General features: G+C 39.7%; 2 protein-coding genes across 4 annotated transcripts; one reads left to right on the forward strand and one right to left on the reverse strand.

Annotated features, from left to right (window-relative positions):
• Positions 1-573: 573 nt before the first annotated feature.
• Positions 574-17314, forward strand: LOC119737428 (cyclin-F-like). The gene is made up of 16 exons (XM_038211780.1): positions 574-728; positions 1996-2125; positions 3017-3123; positions 3502-3569; positions 4163-4356; positions 5211-5264; positions 5817-5939; positions 7381-7455; positions 8269-8420; positions 8628-8792; positions 10014-10137; positions 10726-10906; positions 12207-12294; positions 12671-12925; positions 13921-14114; positions 14911-17314. Exons 2-16 carry the CDS (start codon positions 2021-2023, stop codon positions 15441-15443), a joined length of 2418 nt encoding a protein of 805 aa, XP_038067708.1. The 5' UTR covers positions 574-728; positions 1996-2020; the 3' UTR covers positions 15444-17314.
• A 3575-nt stretch (positions 17315-20889) lies between these two features.
• On the reverse strand, positions 20890-25930 carry LOC119738238. Of its 3 annotated transcripts, none has more exons than XM_038213029.1 (4): positions 25868-25928; positions 23052-23122; positions 22300-22520; positions 20890-21618 (listed from the first exon to the last, which is right to left on the reverse strand). In XM_038213029.1, exons 2-4 carry the CDS (start codon positions 23069-23071, stop codon positions 21335-21337), a joined length of 525 nt encoding a protein of 174 aa, XP_038068957.1. In that variant the 5' UTR covers positions 23072-23122; positions 25868-25928; the 3' UTR covers positions 20890-21334. The 3 variants fall into 3 exon arrangements, with proteins under 3 accessions (XP_038068957.1, XP_038068958.1, XP_038068959.1); XM_038213030.1 differs by lacking the exon at positions 25868-25928 and adding an exon at positions 24970-25132; XM_038213031.1 differs by lacking the exon at positions 23052-23122 and having other exon boundaries at positions 25868-25930.
• Positions 25931-27634: the final 1704 nt, after the last annotated feature.

Here is a 27634-nt window from a genome sequence, read left to right on the forward strand (position 1 = left end):
TATTCAAAAAGCATTAGTAAGATGATATACGGACCATGTTGGTCTTCGTCTGCCGCCCAAAATAAAATCAAAGTTCAAAGTAAAATTGAACAATGTGATCGGTGGTACTTTACACAATGCGTGTAGGCAGGAAGAAAAGGGTATGGCACATATTCATGTGGCGATTTTTCCAAGAAAACTTTAAAGTACCAGTAAACAAATGATATATGCTTCAGGTGCCGAAAGATAAATGCTTAATTCTGATGAATACTTTCTAAAGTCAATTATTTACCGAGATGAGGAAAATGCCGGCCGAAAAAAGCCAGACAGTTTGAAAAACAGTGGATGATGATCTGCTGACAACGACTTAATTAATTCCGTAAACTGAACATTACATAGATAATATGGGTAGGGATATGGGGACGCATGTCCTGATTTCAAAAGATATTTCTATTCCGCGTGCATGCTTATTACGCTTTGTGCAACTTCGCAAAAGATGCTAGTTTTGCCACAATGGACCAATCAGCGCCCGAATCGAGAAACGGAAATGCACGCTGCCACACTATAGAGGGCGCTTCAACGGTCACTCAAAAATCAGCTGGCGTGCATGCGAACGCGAACACCAAAGAGGGGGACTCGAGGGGGGTAGGCCTAGTCAGAGTTTTCATCATTTTTTCAACATTTGTAGATTAAGTATTTAGTTTGTTTTCACTGTGTATATGTTGTTAGAGTTCTACATGTTATAAAAGGTGAGTAGAAGTTATGTCTTTCCTGAAAACTGTTAGTTTTGGGTGTTTGAAATCGGACGCTGCTGCAACGGTCATCGACCGCGTTTCTCAACGGTCAGTCTGCGGTCACGACCACCCAACATGCCCAATGCGTTTACACGCACGGCACACTGCTGCCATCTTTTTATTGCATAACAATACATACAGATATTGCACAAAATTCCTCCTTAACTTTGGCCCCAAAACGACGAGTTTTTTTTATTTATCATCTCCTTTGCCTTCACGCTGTACAGTCATGATAGTTTTGTTAAGTTATGTTTTTTAAAGTTAACTTTGAGGGGGGGGGGGTGTTGCGGGGGCTAGGGGGGGGGGGGGGGCAGGGGGGGATGGCAGAGATCCATTGACAATTTTTATAAATGAAATTTGGAATGCTACTTAGGCTTACACTTATGAATTTGTGAAATTCTGTTAAATGCTATATTTTTAACATGAATAATATTTTGCAATATAGGCCTAGTCTTAAATCATGTAAATAGACGTAAGTACTCTTAATTTATATTTTATGTATTTTATATTTCTGTGGGGAGTCAGGTCTCTAGACTAGTGTTATGTTACTTTTGACTCCCCTATACCCAGTTGGGCAGTGTGACTTTTTTATGGCATGAATAATATAATAATAATATTGGCAGTGACTATTGTTACGGCAGCCGTAATGCAATTTTCAGCTGCTATCATAACAGTATTGCAAAAGAAACGTTGCGAATAGTATATCAACCTTCTGGTTCCCTGACCTAAATACATTGCATTACGGCTGCTGTAACGATAGCCACTACGATTCATATTACACGCTTCCTTCTCCATCAGTGATTGAACTATTTCCTTTTACAGGGTCAATGGAAAACAAAAAATTTCCCAACCGTGAACAAAACTTACGAAGGGCTCATGAAACAAAAAGATGAGCCGATTTCACAATGAATTACCGGCCCTACAAACTACGGTGGTCCTCAGAAGACCCCCAGGGGTAACAAAGGAGCATCTCCTGTTCATGCAAAAAGTCCATGCAATACAAGTTACATTTCCTTTGCTCCAAATTGATGTATTTTTTGAGACATGTCAGAATGTAATGGCTGTTTCCAGGATGGCAAAGTTCAAGCAAGTATCACACACACCAAAAAAAAAATTTCCTGATGAAAAACCCACCTTGTGAGTTGTCACATCACATTTTTCATTCGTAGGTCTGCTATAGAAAACAAAGGTGGATTCTAGCCTGATTTGTTTTTCTCAACAGAAAATTCAAAGCTGCCAAGACCAAGATGTATAGATTGAGATCCCACTACAATCTCTGTTGCCTGCCCCATGAGGTCCTGGTCCAACTCTTCAAATTTCTGCCTCTCAGAGACTTAATCAAGACCAGACAGGTATGCAAATTTGTTGTGGTATGTTTGCAGAGATTTTTAACTTCGACTCATGTTTGTAAACAGAGGACAATTTGATCGCAATGTGCATTCTTGCATTACAACAAAATGCATCTTGCGAATTCAGGGATTGAAGCAAACTTAAGATGTTCAAAAGTTGACGAGTCCCTTCAGAATATTAGGGCCCGTCGTAATTCATATCCGGACAAATTGCAAGTAGAATCATCCACTTTGTCCGGAAGAAGCTCTGCATTTGTCCCGGACGTGGTCCGAAAAAAATTTCATTAGCAAGTGCTTGACTCATCAATACTGATAACTTCATTGCGGAAAGATTGCGGGGAAGTTGTTCTGAATCCTGCAAATTTTTACCTGATACAGTGTCAGGAACATGTCCGGAACTCGTTCCATATGAATTGCGACGGGCCCTAAGTGCATGTTCAAACATGATGCAATGAACAACAACAAAATGTTGTGTTATTATTGCACAGTTGCTACTTAGCAACTTTTGCTTACAGACTGAGCATTTCTGAGGGTCTCCCATGCATGTTGGTTATGAGGTTGTAACTGTCTTTCTTTTTGTTCCTATTAATTATGTGATTGATATATATTTTTTCTGGAAAAAATGTTGCAACCTGACGCTACTTTTTTTTCTTCATGTATCATCTCAATGAACGTCAGTCATTGCAAAAATGCTGATAAGACATGAACCTGGGACTGAGGAGTATTTCCAATTTTGTGAGGAAATACTTGGAAACTTTTCTTGACTCTCCACAGACTTTGTACACAACCGCTGAAGTGGCGTCAGGTTGCAACAATTTTTTTCTATTTTGCGTGCGGCCTTGAACTACCTTCCAGCATTGTACTCACTTTTCATGCTTGCATGTTTCTTTGCAGGTTTGCTCCAAGTTTAAATGGCTAATCGACAGCACACCCCACTTGTGGACGACAGCAACTCTCGTTGATGAGTGGCCTAATAATGTCAATTTCAAACACTTTGAAAGGTAACAATTCTTCCTCTAGTTGAAATCGTTTCCAAAGCCATCGTGACTTTAGGTTTATTTCACCAAATAAACACACTACACTCTTGTTACGCACATTTGGTAATTCTGATTGAACAACATTTAAGCGTTTGTACAAATCCGCTACAAGCCGGCTCTGTATTTTCCAGTTCAATGTGTGTAGATGGGCCATTCTTTGGTCACTGTGTGACAAACAATTGGGCTCGTCTGATTTTTGAAGCTTTACACTTGTTAACTACATCTGACACTACTTTCACTGATTCATTACATATGTAGCACTGAGGGTTTCATTTTTTATGTTTTTATAAAACATTGATTTTTTTTCAAAGATTCAAGTTTGATTATGCTTGTACTCTGCAGGGCAGCTGAGCTGAACAATGTGGAGGCGTTGATCAAGTTAGGCATAGCTTGCCTCTACAATGAAGGATGTAAGTTTTTATTAAATTATTTCAACAAAACACATTGTAATTTTTTCTTGCATGCTGTAAAAGTATGCCACCCAGGGGTGTAAAATCCGAGGTTGCTCAAAAAAGAACACGGATTCAGTAATGCAGGCCATTTAGAAAAATCAGTGGTATTTATTTAGTCTGTGCTACTGGCCAAAGTGAAACAAAGCTTAAAGCAATATGGCCATGAAGTTTAATTTTAGTGTGGGATTTGATAAAAAAAAAAATTACAAAGTAACAGCCTACCCAATGCATTTGTCCAAGCCAGTTGTTTGGATTCAGAGTTATTACTGATGCCGTGTAAGCAAGAGATAAATGACCAAATCCGTAAAAAATCTAGAAATATGAAAATGAATAAGACTGCTGCAAACTGCTTTCTGACTGGATCGACCGGAAATAGACAAATCTACAAAATTAAGGCGGTCTGACGTTCCAATCTTAAGATCTTCTTCCAAGGCAACATGATAGAGGTACAAAAAAAAAACATGTAGGGGACGCGTAACTCCTTGGAACTCAGTTGGCTTCTTAATCAGTCCAATATTAAAGGTTTTTCTTTTCTTTTCTTTTTTCTCCAGATCCGGGATCGTTTGATAACGACACCAATGCCAAAGGTCAACACGCTGCTGAGTTTCTCTGCCGAGCAGAGAGGCTGCTCAAAGGCAGGGATCTGTTCCTATGGGCTCTCATACGACCCCCCTGGAGCAAGAACGGCGCCTGCTGCAAGGCTTCTGTCTTCACACTGTTAAAGGAAATGGCAATCAACTCTCAGGTACCTAAGCACCGTCGATATATAGATATTACTTGATTATTTAATATTATTTTGATATCGATATCGCCGATAGCAATTTTCAATATTGAGGAATGATATTGAAAACATCGAAAATGCTTCAGATTATTGTCAAAATAAATCTCCCTTTGTGCTTTCAATTTATGTTTAACATTTGCTGTATAATGAAATGAAATTCAGCAGCAACTTGTGTTTGTGACTCAAAATAAAAATATCACAACATACCAAGCGGCGTCGCTTTGTGCTCTGCGTTTGCTAGAAGTCATGGTCTTCCCCAGTGTAAAACCTCAAAAGCAACCACCCGTTCTGGATAAACTCTCGGTGCTGAGGTTTGTTTTAAAAAGTTTGAGCAATATGCTCTAGAGAAACTGTGGATGGCTCAGCACAGCTTTCTCATCAGAGAATTTGGAAACTTCTTAAAATAACGCTTGTTTCAGACCGGCGTCCAGACTCCAGAGTCATTACAATTCAAACTAATTTGAAAATTTAAGTTGAGTGCATGACAAAGTTCGGCTTCTGAAAGAGCAGCAACTACATTGATGACTGTTGCTTTATTCAAAACGACTCCAGAGTCAAATCAACGGAAAAAGTAATACAGAAAGTTTGCCTGTCTGAAACCAAATGTGTTCTTACAGTCGGCGTGACTCAAAAACGCCAATCTGAAACGGATTCTAGAAGCAGAAGACAGTGTTTACCGGCTGAAGGCAGATTTTTCAGTTTCAAGATCTCCATTCCGATGTTCAAAGAGTGCACTGGAATAATGAAAATCTTTGAGAAAAACTTTTATTTATGACAAGGGAAAAAACTGATTTACTCTTTTCCTGTTTCCGTTGTAGGAATGTGACAAAACAGTTCTATACTGCATCGCAAGAATCAACATTATACTGCAGGTAAGAATTGTAATTAACTTCTTTATCAAAAGTTTAGCCCCTTTTAATTAAGATTTTAGCAGTTTGACACATATCCCTTGTTTAAGGTATGTAAAGGGGGGGGGAATCTGTTTTTTCTTTGGAAATCACCTACATTTCTCGATTTCTTCTAAAATTATGAAAATGACATCAAGCCAGACAGAATAATTTAGTACCAGTACGGTCTTTAACCCTAACTCCCTACTGTCTTTTACTAAGTACTCGGCCAAATCCTCCAAAATCCATCAATCACACTGCTTCCAATGCATGCTTTGCTTTAGGCCTCCAGGCCCAAGTCCATCATACTCCATCAATATTTAGTCAAACCAGGCCTACAGGACCAAGTCCCCCAAAATCCACCAAAATTGGGGGATGGATTTTGATGGAGCTGGGAGGTTAGGGTTACTTCAAGTAAGCTTTATGATAATGATTCGCTAGGTCACCCCTGGGATAAATGCAAATGATCCTATATGCCTTTATTTTGGCATAGTTTTTTTACCAACCTGAATTTTAATATCCTCATCTTTTCCTCAGGAGGAAGATCCTGATGATAATGGGATGGCAAGGGACACACACATGTGGCTGTCCAGAGCTGCGGCTGCCGGCTCACACAAAGCCACGCTACAACTCTGGCAATTCAACGAGAAAGACTGTCTGGTAAGGTTTTCACAAGTTAAAGGCAAAGTTTTTCTTTCGCCGAACAAATTTTGAATTTTTCCATGTTTGGTTTTAGCAAAAGAAAGTACTTCATTCCAATTTTGGGCGTCTGCAATTCTCCAAGCTTTCATTTTGTGCACAAATAAACTGCCATGCAAGAGCCGAATTATTGTTTGGCAGCCAATAATTTGAATTTTGTGACGGAAATAATTCAATCACTAAATGTCCGTTGATTTTTTGCTTGTTTTCTCATTGAAAATAAAAAGGAGTAAGTTGTAAATTATTTTTTAAAAAAATAGCAATTGTAAAAAAAAGAAGAATATTTTTCAGGGTGACAGTCGACAAAGCACAGGGAGTGCAACTTTAAGAAGCCAAGGCAAGGGGTTTGAATATTAAGAACAAACATAACATATTTGGAGACTGATTGAACCAAAGTCGACGCAGAAGACAAAAGAAGAGAAAGAAGAAACTAAGAGTAGAGTAGAAACATTTATTTCAATGTTGCCATTTCTACACAATAAAATGTTACAATGCCGTGTAAACATATTATGCAGAGCAAAATGCAATTAATATGTAATTGTGTATAATAATGTACATGGATCAATACTAAAAGAAATTTATGACAACATTTAGGTATAAGGTGAAGCGTCACGCTTTTGTACCCTAACCTATCGACAGACGAGTGGACATGACCAAGAAAAACAGAGACAGTGAGAAAGGACAAAATGGACAACAGTGAGACACACAAAGACACAATCTAGAAAAACACAAACTGGTATGAGTCTACAAAGCACAGGGAGTGCAACTTTAAGAAGCCAAGGCAAAACAGCAGGCCTCTTAACTTTTACAAACCATTGAATCAAATGTGCATGCACACTGCTGGATGGACCTGAAAATAAAGCAATCATATAAGTTAATCCTAACCCTGCCAGACGCAACACAGTGCATCAGGTGGAAAAGTCTGGTGCACTCTGATGCATTCAGCTATCAACACCAGTGCATAAATAGGCCAGTTCTGAAACAATGAGAGTTAATTCCCATTGCACAATGCCCCAGTTGTATCCTGCTGCATTCAGTGACCACAGACTCTGAGGCAGTTTGGCCTTGAGACTTCTTGCCTGATGGATCTTGCTAAGTGTTAGGTGTTGCTGGTTTGGAAGGGTTTCTAGCCAAAATACCCTGGGCGGGTTAGGCTTAAAGGGCCTGATGGTTCAATTCTGGAAGGACCTTGCTGAAAAGCAAAAGTAATGCCTATGAGAAAGATCCTGCTGGGATCAAAACAACAGGCTGTCTTAACTTTTACAAACCATTGAATAAAAAAAAATCCACAAAAGCAAAAGAAAATTATGATCTTCTCTTGTTAAAAGACGAGGTTAAAATTGATAAGGTGTTGTCACTTGTCAGTGTCAATAAAAGTTTTCTTTCTTTTCAACATCGACAGGATGCTGCCTCCAAACTGGACAGAATAAGACAACTCAGGGAAATTGTAGCGTCGCAACCATCCAAAGTGGCTAAGGTAACCAAACCTTGATTTCCCCACCTTCAGAATTGAAAACACAAGATTGCCGTAAAATTAATTGTTATTTCACATCTCTTATTACACCCATGCTAGACTCAAACTGTCCAAAATAGTGCAGTGTGGGTCTTTGTCTTCTCATCTATGGCTTTATTTGAGAAAATGTTTGCTTGTTTTCCTCTATCTTAATTGATCGTCCATCTTAATTAGTCTTCAGACTGGTGCTTCAAAGTCACGCCGAAGCTAAGATTTGAATTTAGCATATGAAAAGTTTGACGTTGGAAACAATTACATGAGCAACTTTTTTAAACTAACAGGAGCGACTATGTTGCAAGATAACATTTTGCAGTTAACTCCCTCTCTGGCTGGCAAATTCAACAAAGCTGACACAGCAGTCAAAATCAATCAAGTGACTGTTGTGTGCTCCCTGCTTACATTAAGCAGGATTGACTGGCTGTGATTGTTTAATAAAGAAACTTGATACAGCTATACTTTGGCTCTAGAAGATTGATAAGCCAGCCGTGCCTACCAGTTATCTACTTTTGTCTGTTGATGGAATTTGACTAGTCGCAGTGCCTGTAGAAATTTGATCTGACTGATGGTGACTAGTTTGTGGATAAAGGCATGGCACGGGAAATGGAATGAATTTCTGACTGTCTGTGACTGATCAAACAAAAGGAATGTTAATTATTGGAAAATTTACTTGGCCCGTTTGAAACCAAATTCAATTTGGGTTGACTAGAGTTCCTTCTACTTTTTTATTTGGCACGACTCTGGAAACTAGTTTGAATTTGGTGTGATCTCTTCCCTCAGATGGAACTATTCAACGCTTACGCCAAGGGTCATTTTGGCGGTCTACCTGAGTCCCAAGCAGCTGAAGCCACCCGCCAATACATCCAGGAATCAGGCCCAGGAAACTCAGAGAATCTCTTCAATGTGCAGTCAACGCTCAACAATGCAATGAGGTCGGTATCACTTCTTAAAGGATGGTTGCGTGAACGTTTATATCCTACTTCTAAATGCTCTTTCTAATTAACATTGTTTTGTTTAAAATGCATTTTGTAGCACAATTGGGCGCATTCCAGGATGCAGTGTCCCTTTAAGGAGTCAGGAGACTTAATCTCCCTCTGTGTAATCTCAAGTTTGTAATCCGATAATCTTGTCCTCTGCAGATATATCTTAGTGGATTGGTTGGTGGAGGTAGCTGGCATGAAGGGCTACTCATCTCACACTCTGCACATGGTCGTGAGTTGCATTGATCGATACCTCATGCATCAACCAGTCACTAGGGGGAATCTACAACTGGTGGGCATCACAGCGATGGTCATCTGCTCAAGGTACGTAGAGACTAAGTACTCCTGCTTGGTGAGGCCAAAAGAAATTGTGCTTTTATGGTATTAAACCCAACCTACCTGGATTTTATGAGGCCCAGTTTTTAACCTCGAACTTTCTATTGCCATATTTTTGGTATTTAATTCATTAAAAAAATTAAAATAAAGTATGTTTTCAAAATTAAAAAAAATCTTCCCTGAGAGTTTTTTGTGTGCTTTTTCGTTAATTAAGCAATTAACAGGTTAATTAAACAGAATACATGTAATGTTAAGATACCTAAAATAAACACAGGAAGGATAAAAGACTGTCAAAAATATAAAAGTTACAAAAAAACTGTGAACACACACACACAGTTTATTGGTTTGACAGAGAGAAAGGGCAAAACAGACTCTTGTTTCCCTGAGAAGTACGGCCTTGTAATGCTGGGCATTTCCGAATAATTCAATATTCGATTATTGGAACTTGGATCTGATAGAATGTTCGTATATTCAAACATTGCCATTGAGGGAAAAGAATTATGAATATCATGTATGTATCTTTACATATTCAAGGTGGCTGACTGGCTAATATTTAACAAATTTTTAAGATGCAAATTATTGGTAATATTCCTCGCTGAAGCTCTCAAACTCATATCTGGTAATGTGGCTGTCCACAAAAATGTGACATTTGACAAAAATACGTATATGAATAAAATTACATCACGGACATTTTCATCATCTTGGAAAACAGCTTACATTATCTGAAAAATGTTCTATATGGTAAAATTTTGACATCCGGTGGTTGATCGAATATTTAGATACTTGGTATGTTCGGCACAGCATTATGGTATTCTTTACGTAAAATTGGTTTCCTAATAATATCATCTTTGGGGACAAAGCGCACAAGCTGTAATTCTGCTGGCCCATGAAATATACGAAACTGCAAGCACAATCCATGGAAGTATTGGAAAGAAATATGAAAATATTCCATGGAAGGTTAGTGCAGGCAATGCCAGGCATGCAGCTTTTCCTCGGATCAGCTGATTTCCTCTTTTTCGACCTCCCATGTGTGTCATTGAAAATAGAAAACCACTGTACAAAAAGATTTGAATTTCCTCTCTTTTTTGGGGTGACTTTTCAGTTGCATGCCTGTTAGTGAGGATTCCTAGCTAACAGTAAGTAGAGACACGAAGTCAGACCAAGCTTTCCACTAAAATCAAGTTGATCACACCATTTTGTTTTGCTTAGGCTACTGGAGCCAGACATCATCACCATCCGGGAGGCTGCGTGGCTTACAGACGGCACCTACAGATATGAGAAGGTGGTCCGAATGATGGGAGATATCCTAGGTACCCTGCGTGGAAAGATAGACGTGAGTGAAATTCATTCCCTTCTAGGCTTGTGCAGTATTGGATATTGAGAATTCAGGATTACCACCGCAAAAAATATCACGGCAATCGGTATTCTACGGTACTTCTCTGGGTAGACTATTGTAATAAAAACATTGTGTTAGAGAAACTGCTTGTAAGCACAGTTTTCATCATATCAAAATACCGTGACCACATATTTAAACAATTGGCCATATACATTGCACATAGCGGTGTAGATCTTGCCAAGTTGCTTTGTTGCCAGTTTTTGAAAGGGTGTTGCCCACATCATGCCACATTTAAGAGGAAAAATTGCGGTATTGAAATTCCACACCAAGGTCATCATTATTTTGGTATTCTGACGGCATCATTCAGTATTGTACAGTATAAACAATTTGTTACTAAACGGCATATTTGAAATAATTATAGTCCTAGCCTATTCCCCTCATCCCAGGGCTAGAAATGTTTAATAGGCTGCTGGAGCGAGCCAGTGACTTCAGTGCTGGTCCGGCCATTTCCTTTGAGAAATGGCAATCCCATAAAATTCTTACCTCATTCATTGATTGACGATTGATTTATTTGTCGACAAAAAGGTTTCATCAGTGTGGGAGTACCTAATCCTGTACTGTCAGCTAGCCGGCGCTGACCGTCGCTTGAAGTATCTTGCCCTGTACATCAGTGAGCTGACGCTACTCCATATTGAGTTTGGTCGTTACTCATTGGCCCTCCTAGCAGCTTCGGTCTTCTACCTAGCCAGAATCATCGATGTGTGTGGTAAGTTGTTTGTGCAAAAGCGATCGCACCTCTGCACCCAAAATACCATCGCACTGTCATCTAACTTGACTGAGTCACTGAGTATCCCTTAACTCTTTTGCTATGGAATTTAATTTACCTTTTTTGTCCCAACTGGACGTAATTAATCGCTAGAATTCCGCCGAGCGTCGATGTGGGCGCCGCCCTCTTTAAATGTATCTCCGTAAACAAACTGCCCACAATAACGTGCAGCGCACCCCGGCCAGACGGAGAGCCGCTTGCAGCGGCTCAAACTAGGGTCAGAGGTTACACGATATAAATTATGTAGATAAGGCCCACGTCATGGGGATACCCTGTTTATTCACAGCGACGTCACCGAGCCGCTGCCTGCAGCTTGCCGTACGACATGTACAATTTTTGTGTGCCGCTGTCAGCGGCTCGCCGTAGCGAAAGAGTTAAACTACCTTTAGCTAAATACAGGGTGTCTTAAAAAAAAAACGAACCCTCAAAGTGCCTCTATTTCACAGCTTTTAAAAAAATACATCGCAAAATATCTATACGATCTTAAAGATATAGTCCATCATTTGTAATTTGTGCATTTTGTTCGTTTGAAGCAACAAAAGTGTTCAAAATCTAATGAAGGATACTGAACAACTAACCTGATGAAGTTTCAGCTCAGCTTCAGCTGTATATTCCGAGAAAAACAGCATTCTAGGATCTCAATTTCAAATCAAAAGTTGCTGAATCATGTTTTGAATTGTTTTGAATTGCAGCTATACGCGATGTCGCGCACTGATCCGACGAATTATAGCAACCGCTATAAAAAAAAAAGTTGTGCGGTCGTGCCTGTGCGTCGTGCCAATGCTTGCGCGTGCAGCGCCGAATAACAAAACGAACTACTAATTTAAATTTTCCTACTGTGCGTCTTAAGACGCACCGTTGGAAAGGCCTTCTTTCGTTGATTACTTCAAAATGACAGCTTGCCAGAAAGATTAATTTCCCAGGTTACTTACGCCAGTTACTTTTTCGGATGGCTGCAAATGATGGACTATAGCTTTAAAGTGTATAGTCCATTAGCTTTTCAACAATGAAAAAGTCTTTACAATCAGGTAAAATATTTATTGAGTTATGGCCAATTCAATCCAGTTACGAGGCTTCATAAAATAATTGTGCATACTTTTTTCGCTGTTTTGTCAAAATGTATAGTATCCACTGAGCTGAAACTTCAACAAGTTGTTATGCATTCTTAAGATTTTGAGAAATTTGTTGCTTCAAGTGATTTTGTCAACCTTACTGTTTTTTTTTACTCTGTTGTATTCAGATTGCACCTGGCCTTCCAAGCTAGTGGCTTTCACAGGTTTCCAGCAAGGAGACCTTGTATCATGTACACTCCACCTTCACAAAAAATGGTACGAATTAAGTATTTTTGTAAACAGTAGTGTTGTTGCAGGTGTACCTGTGAGGATAATGATGCCACAGTAGAGCCCTCCCATTGTTTGATCAGTCACAGACAGTCGAAAATTTCTTCCACTTCCCCTGCCATGCATTTGTATACAGACTAGTAAAACAGTCGGATCACATTCCTGTAAACACTGTGACCAGTCAAATTCCATCAACAGACAAAAGAGGTGACTGGTAGTTACAGCTGGCATATCAATCACCTCCAGTCAAAGCATGGCTATATCAAATAAACAAGTTCTTAACTGTTAAAAACAGTCACTTGATTGATTTTTGAGGGAGGGTGGAACCAGTTTCTGGTGGTAATTTTTGCATGAACTTGTTCAGTTTTTCAGAGGAGCCACTGTTGGACCACCGCAACATCAAGCTGTCCGCAGTGAAGCAGCGCTACGAGGAAGAGGAATTCCAAGAGGTCAGCAAGATCCCAGTGTTGGACTACGCCACGTTGCGCGCTCATCTCTACGTCAAGGAAGACGACCTGATCGTCGAGGATAAGATCCTGTCCTTGCCCGGTACCCCGACTCCCTGTGGTAGAATGGAGCCCTTCCTCATGTCGCCGTCCCGGACCTCCAGGCCAAACAGGTGAGAGGTCATAAGAGGTCACCACTTGGGTAGCAAGTCCTTGCAAGTCGATCACGAGCCATCACAAGTCAAACACGGTTCATCACAACTTAATCGCAAGTCCTTAAAAGTCATCACATGTCCATCACAAGTGACAAGCTAGTCATATGTGACCAACTCCACAAAAAAAGGGTATTAAGTCGCGCTGTGCATTATCGTGTAATGGCCCGCTCAACGTTGAGAGTGTGAAAATTGCGTCAAAGTGTGAATTAATTTTTTGTTACGTATGACATCTTTAATACCTAAAGTTTCAGGGTTCATTCACAGAAAGGTTGATTTCGATATATAAAGTGGGGGGAAAAACCGACAATTTTGAGTGCATCGAGCCCAGATCTACAACAGAGCCAGCTATTTGAAAGCCTGTTTTCTGAGTTGTGTAATTCGAACTCCAAGGAAGTAATTAAAATATGCAAATACGTCATATCTCCCGAACAGGAGGGGCTATAGAGCTCTATTAGATACCAAAATGAAAGCTTACGACATGGGCTTTCCAATCATGTATATTACTCAATTTCACTTCTTTTTTTGGCAACATATTATCCTTCTTTTGGAGCAGGTCACATATGAACTTTGACAAAGACATTCCTTTGCCTTCATCCTCAGTTACTTGGGTCCTGACTTGCAGTATTGAAGTATGATTGACTGTAACTAGAACCATTCCTGTTTCTCACACCAGATTGGTTTTATCACTACTGCTTATAGAGTTTGACATTTCATTTATAAATTGAATTCTTATTTCAATAAATTACATTGGTCTATTTTGTCATGTTCATGTAATTGACATTCTGGTTTGGTTAGAATTTCTGTTCACTTAAAAATGCTTTTGTTGACCCAAGGAAGTTTGGAGTCAACATGTGAAACAATGTGTTTAAAAGAAACTCATAGGCTGCAGAAATCTCATTTGCGGATTTTAAATTTAGCACAAATATTTAAGACAATTTCCCTAATTTGTCCAGGCATCAGGAAGAGCCCAAACAAGACAGGGAGGACCTTGTTACCACGCCAACGGGCGAGCTATCCACCAATGCCCTCGAAAGAAGCTTCCAAGACGCCAGGAACGAGAGCATGATATCCTTGGAATCGGGCTATGACGCCGACATGGAAAGTGATGCGGAGGGAGAAATGTTAACCGACAATGCTAATGATAAAGGTAGGCACTTGATTTTATCCTACACCAGTCCTTAGTGTGACAAGTTTGTCACAAGGCTGTGCGAGTACCCGACTGTTAAATTTCAGGAACCGGTTCCAGAGTATGGGATCAGGTACCCGTAACCAACTTCACAAATTACTTTAATAGTAACTACTCAGACAATGAAAAAGAAAGGTTTTGAATGTCGTTTGTGGGGGATTTTAAAAATGAAAACCAGGCTACATAGGACAACAGAACACATTTCATGCTTATGACGCTCACAAAAGTTGCAGTGTACACTGTTAAGTTAAAGCTCACTGTACAGGTTTGTATCTTGCTGTATTGACGCACCGATGTGGTAGTATTATTGTGCGAACCTTTATGAACAATCTGAACAGCAACTTCCAAGATTTGAATTTTGAGTTTGGGTTTCTTTAACGGATATCCAGGTACTCATGGTTTTTTATTTCACTTGGGTACTCGGTTCCCATGCTACCTGTAAACGAACGCCCCTAAACCAACTTTTTTGAAAACTGTTTTTTGTCGTGACAGATCCAATACGAATTCTTAAATTAAAGCTGTGTTTGAAACAATGTTTTCAGAGCTACAGCTACGTAATTGTCAGCTTGTTGTGAGGGGCAGAGACCAAGAAAATGTCTCTGGACAAGAGATTCATATGCGGTCTTAAAGTGAAATATACAAAGAAAAGGTCCTCAGTGTCAAACAATATTCCCTGTTCATGGTAGGTCTTGTTTTGAACTACACATGCAAAGAACTCCCTGTTCACTTGAGGATTTTTTGCCTCATATTTCTTCAGGCTTTGTATGGCCCGTCTGTACTTCTGATGTAGCTACCTCACCTAAGGACCTGCCCGCCTCAACATCCACCGCTGGAGAATCTTCCCATCAAGCATTCCAGGAATCTCAGGCCGAACCCACCGTATGCACCAGCGCTACAACCAGTGCAATACCCATCGCCGAAGCAATGCACCGTAACCAGGAACGCACAACCACTGAACCTGAGGCCGACGCCAAAATATCGTGTGCTGCTGGTAAGTCAACCGCCACTCCCCTGCCAACATTTGCCACCAGAGATCAGCAGAGCCTCAACGGCCCCGTCGTGTACAGTGACCCCAGCACCTCAAGGGACAAAGTCCCCCAACCTCAGAGGCCCTATGTAGGCCAGACTTTCAATTTCGACTCCAACGGCAAGCTGAGATTGGGCTCACCCCGGCGACCGCTCAAGCGACTAGAGAACAGCCGGTGCCGGAGGAAATCCAGAAAACAGTACAGTGACAGGAGGAATGGGAGTCGAACAAATGAAGCTGAGAATGCGCAGCTGCAGACCTAGGCGTGACAATATAATACAAGTTTCTACTCAGGAGTTGGACATATTTTAACCAATGAGCGCGCTGTTACAACGTCTTTCGAAGTACAAACTTGAATCGCAGGTTATCGACGTAAGTCGACATATCGCTATAATTAAACAAAGTACAGTTTTCACAGACTTTAAGTTTACGATTAACCCTAACCCCTTGGGTGTTTCGACTAGGAACCCTGCTGAACGCAGCAACATGCATCACTTGAGTGAATGACAAGCCTGCTCAGTGGAGCAAGACCATCGGGTCAAACATCTCAAGGCTAAACTGCCTGAGAGTCTGTGGTCTCCAACTGCAGCAGGATACAACTGTGGCATCGTTCAATGGAAAGAGCTCTCATTGTTTCAGAATCTTCCGTTTTATGCACTGGTGTTGATGGCTCAGTGCAGCAAGGTCCCAGGTTAACTTGTGCATCTGATGCACTGTATTGCACTTGGCAGGGTTACGGTTAAAGAAAAGTTTATTCAATTTACAATGTATATGATGTTATTCTGTATGTACGTTAGCCCCCCCCCCCTTGCTTCAAAATGTGGCCTTTTTCTTTTCATGGAGCAGTTTGTGTTTACAAAACTGTCACTATGATGGTCAAATTCATGTCACTGACTAAACAGATATCTGTATAAGATTTGATACAGTACTCTCAGCAGTTTTAAAATCTGAATGTCAGTTGAGATGAACTGTGCATGTATTCAGCAATTTCAGATAGAATGAAAGCCGTGTTTTAGTTTCAATTTAAAGGGCTCACTCAATGACAGCCATCTCTGTAGGAGAACTGCAACTACGTATTTTACGCAATCAAGCACGCATTGCGCAGTGTTGAAAATGTTCCAAACACTCGCGCTTGTTGCGCAAAATGTGTTTGAAATATGATGCAGCAGATGCAGGTTATGCAAGTTGACGCTCAAAACGCCGATGCACGTGGATGGTCTGTAGGAAATGACGTCATTTTGAACGAGACCTATTTGGTGCATTATCAAGAAACATTAGAATAGTATGATGATTTTTTTTAACAAGCTGATAGTGCTTGTTCAGTCTCTTGACTTAATACATGAATTCAAATTAAGTGTCAGTCAGAAGTTGCTGAGATTGATTGAGCAATAAGCCTCTGTACTGATGACTTCTTTTAGACCAAGTACGGGTTCCTGCACAAATAAATATCTATTCTGAAATCCTGTTCTTTTTGCAATTTGTGCTTGACGTGTACCTGCGCAGAATTTGAGGCTGGTTCAAGCAATTATTGAAATGTAATGACATCATTATTGGTTGTTGTCTTCAAACAAATGTGTTATATTGATATATCCAATGCTTCACCTAGCCTCACGATAAATCATTTTTGATCCTTTTTAATCTAAATGGTCAGAAAATGTTCGAAACATGATGAAGTAAAAGTGTGCATTCCAAGATTCCACTTGGACATATTCTCAAGAAAGTTACTATGCAAACAATGAAATTTATGTACAACTAGTCTTTTTTTTCCTTCTTATTTTTAGCTTTTAGTTTTGTACTGATAAAGAAATACATACTTTGTTTAATAAAAAAGGGCAAGTAAACAAGAAACAGTACTTTCTGTTGAAGTCTTTCAAATCTGCCAACCCTAGAGGTCAATTTGAAAAAGGTGGTTTATTTTTTTGTATTGCAATACCTTTTACTGGCAAAGTGATGACTATAATGCAGTTTTGCAAATAACAAGTCCACACATATGAATTTACCAAAAACAATTTTTTTGGAGTAAATTACATTTCATACTATTCCTAGCTTAAATGTAGAATTTGTTAGACATTATAGATTTTTTTCCCCTTTTCTTTTCAATTTTTACTTTTCTTTGATTTTTTTTTTGTTACAACAGAAAGTTGCCCATGAGAAAATACATGTACATGTAACATGTGTACACAAAACAAACTTTGCTGTTTTGTTGTTTTATTAATTGAGGAATGAGTTGGATATGTCTGCTTGTTGTGACTGCAAAAAGGACTTACATGTACTTTATTTCAAAGCGTGAGATTTGTTGGACAAAACCTTTACACCCTGAAATATGAAAATATTGTCAAAAATAGAAATTTTCCCCTAGGAGGTTTAAGTTTTGGAGATGGACTTTCCTTGGAAAAACTACGCCCATCTGAAGTTGTTGTCAGGTAAAAATAGAGAAATTGTTTTATAAATGATATGAGTTACTGAAATTGTTACACCTTTACATCATCAAAAAAAATCACCACGATGATCTGGAGCTTTGACAGAAAATTTTAATCAGTACAACTGCAAGGTTAAAAAAAAAACCTACTTGCTATTGTATTATTACGGCAGCCGTAACGCAATATCAATGGCTATAGTTACGGTGTTGCCAAAACCCATTGCAAATTTCAACTGCAATTCCATCCAGAACATTTTTGGTAGCTCAATTGGCTCAATGTTGGACTACCATGCCGAAGGTACAGGATTGGAATCTAGGATTTTAGAGATTTGTTTTAGGTTTTCTTAGCCTTTATGTTTTAAATCGAATCCTTTTTTTTTTATTGAAGTATCATCCTTTTTTCTTTTTTTTTAATAAACTGCCGATTTTATAGAGGATCTTTTTTTAAGGGAAATAAAAGTCTGAGAACCATAAAAGGTTTCCAGACCAAAAGATCTCGACATCGTAAATGTTAGGTAGGTCAGGCAGCCAGGCGGTCGACTGCTATAACTCTAGCCACGGTGTTAAAAAAAAAGATGGCAACGTCACAGTAAGGAATAAACAACACGCCAGACACCTAATGACTTACAAATGGACTTTGTTGTTTATTTTCAGTCTCACATATTTAGAGTGCCAACATTAAAGTGCACTTCAAAAGTCTAAGCAAAACAAAGTTATCTTGCAAGAATTCAATGCACAAAAAACTGTAACAGATAACACAGCACACTATAAAATTATGCCTTCATGCAACAGACAATACAACACACAATAATAGGATTTTGGTTTGAAACCAAACACATAAATTCATGTACATTGTATGTACTGAACTACATGTAATTATGAATAAAGTAGGCATAAGCACCATTTAGCTAATGTGGGGATCAGCCATTCATGTTGGCAAAGCAAGGGTTGAACGTCTGATATATAAGCACGTAATATAAATGCAACCCCGCAAATCGGAGTGGTCTTTAGAGGCTCTGACCAGTGTGGCCACTGCTTGAAACAATTTTCAAGATCTTGAAAAAATTGAGACCCAACTTGAAAACTTGAAAAAAAAAAAATGAAAAAGCAAGAAATCTTGAACATTTTCAACTAAAAGTACAAAACCATATGTTTTGTAGAAACTTTGACAACTTTTTCCACTGAACACCCGAGCTTTTTAGCGACTTTTATTTTTACTTTGTAATTCTTTTAGCATTGGCGCGCTATACATGTACTTACGGTCAGACCCTGCAGTACAAAAACATGTATGTAGGCAGAGAGGGCATTGTGACCGTTTTAGCCGATTTTCGGCTAACTTTGACAGAATTTTTGTTAAAAAAAGAGTTTGACAGAAAATTTGACAGAATGGATTTTTTTGGCAGATTTCTGGCAGGATTCTGCAAAAATAGTATTTTGACAGAAAATTAACAGCAAATTTGAAAACAAATGGCACATTTGTTGAAAAGAGCTTCAATCCTTTCAAAAAAACCTTTGCATAATGGGACAGGTTGGCTGGTGTAGTAATTTTCATAGGCTTGAAAAATCTTGAAAAATTTTAGATGGGGATCTTGAAAAAAAAAAAAAAAAGAGTGGCCACACTGGCTCTGACATATGCTCATGCTGTTGATTGGTCAATTTGGATGCCATGTTTTTATAATGCAACAACAGATTTCGGAAGACCGAAGGCGCCCGCTGAATGGTCAGAAACTCAAGGTCAAGACGCAGTCTTGTTTTGCATAATTAATCGCTGAATCTGCTGGCATATCATAGACCCTTGCTGTGCAAGGGATATTCCATAGACTACCATTAAGCAACATCTCTCTATCAACAAAACATTACATCATTAAATTTGTAACAATTTTATTAGTACATGTAATACTATTTCAAAACATAAAGTATTAGTAAATGCAAACATCAAAAAAATTAGGGGAAAGCCAAGATTTATAACAATTTTACTGCATTGGGATAGGCCGACTCCAGAATTTTGATGATTCTTTCTTATCAATTATGCAACTGAAGCATTTATGTGCCCTAGAAATCCAAAACGGCAATTTCCTTTTCCGTATCCAGTCAGTGCGACAGATCATTCACAAATGCACCTGTGACGTAACAAAAACCCAGACTTTACACAGTGTATTTCAGTTATGTAATGACGTAAGTGTGACAAAATCAGCTGATCTGAGGAAACATTGCATGTCTGACTATTTAGTGTAATCTTAGTAATCAGTACTGTCGGTATCAGCCGCAGTACAGTTCGTCCAACCTCGTCCCCAGTGCTTACTTTATTTCCAACCGCGTTTCCAATAGTAAACCCTGGATAGGAAACTTTCTTCCTGTATCCTGATTGGATACCGCAATTGGCTAGTAATGGATTTTTATCGTGTACTTGGTGCTATTATTCACAACGTGCAGTACGTGTTTTTGCGATCATTCGTCCACGCCTTCTCGAAATTACTAATTTCCTTTCCAATTTGTTGATATTAATATGAAATATGATACTGCATGTTGTCTCAATAAGATCGTAACAGTTTGATTTCAAAAATCGTGTTTTCGTAACTCACGCCGTGCTCGCGCTGCTACGAATTGACTGTGTTTTTACCCCAGACACCACATACAAAAACAAACGCTAATGTGTAACGCATATCCAGGCACCAGACTCTTCCTCATTTGCATACGTGTGCAAAAATCTTGCATATGCAAATGATCCAATACCAGGGTGAGAGAGCAGGTAGTGGTGGGCGCGTACTGCTCGACACCCTGGGGACGAGGTTGGTGTCCCTCGGACTGTTGTTGAAATAATTACAAAACCATGAAGTCATTGTTGACAATGTTTGATAGTACAGATACCTCTTATCCTTGGCCTAAACCCGTGTGGGTTTCATTTCACTTCCGTCACGCCGCACTGCACGATTGTCAATTGATCACAACACCACTTTTGGACACTGTGACCAAGTTCATTGCCTTAACCCTAACCCACCTCACTCCTCCAAAATCCTCCTGGCGGTTTTGGAGGATTCTAGAGGATTGAGGATGAATGGTGATTGAATCAAATGAGGATTCTGGAGGATTGAGGATGAATGGTGATTGAAGCACAAGAGGATTTTGGAGGATTGAGGATGAATGCATTTTGAGGCAGGACTGTCTGATGATTTTGAAGGATTTGGCGTTGGGTTATCCTTCATTTAAACACGAGTGCAAAATTTTGGGATGAGGAGGATTTTGGAGGATTGAGGATGAATGCATTTTGAGGCAGGACTGTCTGACAATTTTGAAAAATTTAGGCGGAGTTGCAAAATTTTGGAGGATTTTGGAGGATTGAGGATGGTTGTAAGCAACAAGGGCCTAGGGGGTTAGGGTCACTTTAGTGCTGTGTTATGTTAGATGGGTTTACTCCACGGATAAGGAGCATCTGCACAATCAAAACAATTTCCAATTGACGTCATGGTTTTGTCGTTGTTTTAAAAATAGTCAGACAAACACATTTGTGGGGACATACTCTATTATGACACAAATTTAACAAAAGGCAAAGGGTGAGGATTTCATTTCAAATTACAGCGAAAGTAGTATCGAGGACAAGACAGGGATAATGACCAGAAGCAGAAAGACGATATTATCAAAATTACAAGTCAAGGACATGGATGCCGCAAAAGATGGGTATTCATCGTTGGTTTTGAGGAGGGTTACTTGCCCCGGATTTCTAGGGGACCACTTATCCTAGTCGGTCTCCACTTTCCTCGCGTTGCTAGTGAAGTCCAGGATGTCGTCCGTCTCAAACTGCCCCTTCTCCTTAGGAGTGCCAGGGCTGTTCATGACGTTAGCGGATCCTTTGCACATGCCCAGGCGTTCCGCCATCTTGGCGCGGAGGGGGGCGGTGATGCGCCAAGTGAAGCGGCCGGCGATCAGACCGGTCAGGATAGACACACCGACGACGACTGTGGCAATCATGCTGCCGAAGAGGGCAAAAAGTAGAAGCCCACCACCCATCAGTATGGCAGTGCCTGCAGGATGGGAAGGGGGAAAGATTGGCACAAACAAAACTTAACAAATTAATTCTGGGCTAGACAGCATATTCACCCACATGAGTTCCGGTTACTACATGTACTTAAAACCTCGTTAATACCATGATGTTAACAGCTCGTATCAACGAGTTGCAAAAGTTGTGCACATTTTAACAAAGCTTAAATGTGCCCTCAAGAGGCTACTCAAAAACCAAATAATATTTCAACGTACAAATGTATCACCAAATGAAGGAAGCAAAAAAATGAAACTTGTGTTCAGTTTCATGAGAGAAACAACATCAGCTGCTGTGTGCTGTGTTCTATTTCATGGAGACCGTAAGCATAAGCACAACAAAAGGCACGCTTACTTCAGAAGAAAAATTTGCTTAACTTAGTGACGTAACAATAGAAACCTCCATGCACACGTGATCGTTAGCACACACACGCCGTGAAATAGTGCTTAAGGTTAGCAAATTGTTCTGCTATGCTAAACACAACTTTTCTGCTAACTGTTAAGCAGCGCCGTGAAATTGGGCCCTGTCCTTGCATGCATAAGCTGAGGGCAGTGTGCAATAGCCAATACCCAAGCAAGTTTTGAAGCATCCAAGTAATCAGGTAATGGTGGAAAGCTACCCAAGGACTTGTTATCATCAAAATTTGGCAACTCTGCTCAGGCTATACCTTCAACGACAAGCAAAGCGACGACCCCAATAATAAGCATGGCAACCACAAAAGACACAAAGGCCACAGCCGGAAGGAAGCTTGTTGCCACGGCGACACCAATCAGGGTAGCAGCGACTGGTCGCTCCTTGGCAAAGTTGACGGCCATCGCAAGGCGTTCCTTCACCATAAGGCCATCGATGATGGTCTGAAACCAGGAACGCATGTTCTCCATTTTGTCACTGTAGAGAAAATTACCAGTAAAAACACTTATATGTATCATTAAAAATGAATCAAGTGAAATCTGTGTGGCAACCAGTGGTGTAAATCTGCGTTGGCAAGTGGTGGGGGGGGGGGGGGGGGGGGGGGCTGGAGACCACAAGACAATGGGGGGTGCTGTTTCTGAAACAAATGAAGGGCAAAAACCTAATATTGAGAGATAAATGTACCTCTGATGCAAACTGACGCGCTTGAACATAAAGACCGGGTATTCGAACTTAATGTGCTGTTCACTATCCATATTTCAGTGCTATTTAATACAAAAGGCTATGGGAAAGTTAGTAAATAATCTTAAAATCAGAATTTTGGGTTTCTCAACACAAAAATGGGGGGGGGGGCTGATCCAATGGATTTGGGAAAAAAAGTGAAATTTAAAAACATTGATAATTTTAAACAACCCGTACAAAAATTAAACAAAATTTCAAAAATTATGTATCCTGTCACATTGTTCAAATGCTCTTAAGGAAAAAAATAACGAAGACAGGCGTACGTACGTCATAATCACTGCAGCCATTTTTGTGGAATTTTTTTCACAGCAACAAAAAGTCTGACACAGCAACAAAACCTGTGATGAAGACAGAAAATGAGCAATGAAAGATGGCTCTGGTCAAAGGGGTCGTGGATGAGGATGGAGTGTTCCTTGCTCTTTGGACAGAGAAAGACTTCGTCTCTTAAATAGGTGGAGGCGGGCTGACTTCGTCCAATGAAATTTAAAACATGTATTCCTTTGCACACCAGATTTCATGGGTTGCTATGTGTTACCACTCAGCACTCTTTTTTCTGTGACTTTGCTGATCAAACATACATTCACACAATACTCGAAGTGCTCCTAGAAAAAAATATCCATGTTTGTTACAGTCAAACGTCCTTGTTTAAAAACAGTCTTATTCAACGTGGTGCAAATTACTGGAACAGTCTTAGTGAGTCTATGAAAAACTCACCATCACAGGCTGTATTTGTCAAAAAACTAGGAAAACACCTTCTTGAAGCATATTTCTAAATGTAATGTGTAAATTATCTCGTATTGTTATGTCTTAGTACCTGCATGCACACTCATTGGCTGTTGTAGTCCTTTGTCCTGTCTGTCCCATTGTCTGGGTAGCATAAAATGGTACGACAGTAGAGCGCGTAATGAATATGCATGACTATGACGTCACTAGAAGCTCATGAGTAATATATCACGCACGGTACTGATAGATATGCATGCACACTGTATGCACACTCTACTGTCGCGCCGCCACCTTCTAGTGTCGCCCCACTTACCGATGATCATCAAGTGGGGCGACACGAGAGGGTGGTGGCGCGACAGTAGAAAGAGGACTTGTTAAATGTGATGATCATCGGTAAGTGGGACGACACTAGAGGGTGGTGGCGCGACAGTAGAAAGAGGACTTGTTAAATGTGATATCATCGGTAAGTGGGACGACACTAGAGGGTGGTGGCGCGACAGTCGAAAGAGGACTTGTTAAATGTGATATCATCGGTAAGTGGGACGACACTAGAGGGTGGTGGCGCGACAGTCGAAAGAGGACTTGTTAAATGTGATATCATCGGTAAGTGGGATGAAGCACATACAGTGTGCATCTACATGTATATCTATCAGTACCGTGCGTGATATATTACTCATGAGCTTCTAGTGACGTCATAGTCATGCATATTCATTACGCGCTCTACTGTCGTACCATTTTATGCTACCCATTGTCTGTTCCTAGGTTAGGGTACAAAAGCATTTTTGCTTCACCAAAACCTAAATGTTGTTCTTTGTGTAATAATTTGACATTAAACTTAACCTGTAATATTGTATTTCAAATTATTGTATTTAACACTGTACATTCAAGGACAGCAATGAATAACGAAGTGGCTATCGTTACGGCAGCCGTTGTTTAGCGCCCTCTACGATACTTTTTTGATACGCACGCAGGTATATAATTATTTGTTTCCCCACGTTTTAGCGAGCAGTGCGATAGCTCAGTCGATAGGGTAGGATTTTGCACCGCGAGGTTGCGGGTTCACATCTCAGTTTAGCACTCTAATTTTTTTCCTTTTCTAACCTGAGGCTTTGGAAGATTTTTTTTAAAAGGGAAATAAAGTCCGAATTTCATAATGTTCAAATTCACTTTTTTCCTAGTAATTTTATATTTTCTTCTCATGTTTTTATAAAAGTTGCAGTACTCTGTAACGATAGAAAATGGGAAATGCATTACGGCTGCCGTAACGATAGCCACTGCGATGAAATAAATGTACTACTACTACTACTACTACTAGTACTACTAGTACTAATACCACTAGTACTACTAGTAGTACTAGTACTAGTAGTACTGATCACATGATTTGCGTCATCATTGGAAAAGCCTTTCGAAAATATTTACTTTTCTAATTTCACACACGCCTCCAGCGCCTATAGCTACTCACGATAAACTGGATTAACTTCGAGGCGAGATGCTAGACATCTTCTTAATTTTGTAAATACGAATGTCTGTTTTTTTTTTAGCAAGATGTATCACAAATCCGGCAGAAATTAAAACCAGCACAGCAGATGCAGACGGGACGTACGTGGGGAATCCCGCACATGTATTGCACGTACGTTTTAAAAAAGAGCGCCACCATCGGGTAACTTATCGACTTTCTATAACCGTTTCCAAAAGCTAGGTTTCGTTTGTAGCTCCGGCTTGCTTCATAAGTGTTTTTTTATATTTTTTATTTGGATTAATCCTTGAACTGGCGCCGGAGTTTTTTCTCAGGTCGCGTAAACTTTTCTGTTTACATTTACGAGCATTTTGTTGGGTATGGCTAGAAAGAGCATGATTATCTCTCAAAACTGACCTAAATGCAAGTGTCATGGGGATAAAGGTTAGGAAATATGGAGCCGAAAATTCTCACCGCTTGAGATCGTTTTTCAAGATGGCGACGGGCAACATCGGCGGCGAATTGTTACGCTCTGGAATTTCGCCGTATTCGTCGCTATATTTCACGTATAGCATGGATATTGAAAATTCCATCTTTCTTTTCTTCAATTTCAAATATTAATTTATTTATGAAATTGAGTTTAGGAATTAAGAGTCTGAAATCCGGCGCGGAATATGATCGCCGTTCTGGCGTGATCCCTACCTCGCCTTCTAGATGGTTCTATCGAGTATCGATCACTCGCTAGAATCCAAATCAAACTTCGATTTCATTTCGTTTAATTTAAGGATTCTAATGCAAAGACTTAATTAAACAACACGGCATGATTATGGAACCACACTGAGTAAATTCTTAAATCTTAATCAAATGAAATAACTGGAGGCGTCGAAGTCTTCTTTGCACTTACCAACAACCATGCCTTCCCACTTCTTTGTCGGTGTCCTTCTGGTACTGTCTGCTATGAGGTCATGCAGTTTTCTGAAAATCAATTCCCTTCCCAGCAGGATTCCTTCAAGTGAGATGCACTGCATTGTGTCGTAAGTTCTCTCAAGGCTTTTTGTGTTGCGTGTAGACTGACATGAGACCAACGCATGTTTGAACACTTAATACGTACAATGAAGCCCATTTTAACAAAGACATGTTTGCAACAATTACCTTAAGCCTACAGCTCCTTGGGTAGATGATCTCAACAATGAATAACCGGACAGCCTCAATAAAGTTACCAGGTCAAAACAGTTTGTTGGCAAGGCTTCTAATTTTTGTGGACTAAAACGTCCAATTTACATAGAGTAACACATGCCATGGTCAAGACTGATTTTGGTGACTTTTGTAATATCACTTTTCTTGCGACTTTTACTAAACTTTTTTTTCGCCATGCACGGTTAAGGCTATATATACAATCATGTACTTATACTATGTGAAGAAACTATTGAAATAAGTTAACTAATTAGGTGAAAATAGCTGTCAAAAGTGAATTTCCTTTACTAGTTCTGGGAGAGAATATTCAACCGACGGCGAGATTACCTACACAAGCTTTACAGTAATTATTATGATGATCCCAATTGGTCCGTGATCTGTTATTATCGATCCTTTATCATGCAAACCTGTTTTTTATAACAGCAAACAAACAATAATTGTTGTCCCATGCATTTTAACTGGACTAGTGGTATGAGCATTATTAAATCTTTCATTCATTCATTCATTCATTCATTCATTCATTCTTTCATTCTTTCATTCATTCATTCTTTCATTCATTCTTTATTGTTTTTACCACATTTCACTGTGATCACATTACTCACAAGGCATAGATATATATTCATATAATATTAAGGAATTAATACTGGTTTTACAAATATGTATACACTTTGAGCGCATTATTTTTAAATTAGAGATGATGGAAGGGGCCCCCAAAAAGCGGAGCTGGTTGAGATGGAATCCCTGTTAACATAATTCAATACATACATTTAATGAAAAAAAACTGAAGAAAACAATTGAAAACAATTGGAAACAATTATACAAGTTATTTTTCACTAATAAATGTTATGTTAAAAGTGCATTATCGCATATTTTCTTTTTTCGCAGTAAGGCTTATCACCTCGCCATGAATAATCACTTCAGGTTAAAAGATGATAATACTTTTTACCTTCCTTTACTTCACGTTCTTTCTTCTCAACTTGCAATACATAATATGTATTACATCATCTTGACCTCCCCTTAATTTACCAAGGTTGAAAATCGTTTCACCACATGAAGACCCAGGTAAATATTCTTCCCTGTGTATATGTGGGACGCCGTGGTCCAATGGTTACGGTGTTCGACTCGTGTGCCGTGGTACACGGGTTCAAATCCTGACCGTGGGAACATGGTGCTTGTGCTCTTGAGCAAGGCACTTAGCCATTATTGCTTCGTCCTTCGGATGGGACGTAAAGCCGCAGGTCCCGTGTGTTGTGTAATGCACGTTAAAGAACCCAGTAACACTTGTCGCTAAGAGGAGGGGGTTTGCCCCGGTGTTTCTGGCAGTGGCAGCAATTATGCGCCGCAGCACCTAGCAAAAAGGTGCTACATAATGGGTCTCATAATGTTCATATACTTCATTTACCTGGCTTTGGTTGCATTCTCCCCCAGCGCTTTGTATCCTCTGGCAAAAAGCGCTATATAAATACAGTTATTATTA

The sequence above is a fragment of the Patiria miniata genome, unplaced genomic scaffold (genome assembly GCF_015706575.1).
Source record: "Patiria miniata isolate m_02_andy unplaced genomic scaffold, ASM1570657v1 HiC_scaffold_3, whole genome shotgun sequence".
Classification (NCBI taxonomy): domain Eukaryota; kingdom Metazoa; phylum Echinodermata; class Asteroidea; order Valvatida; family Asterinidae; genus Patiria; species Patiria miniata.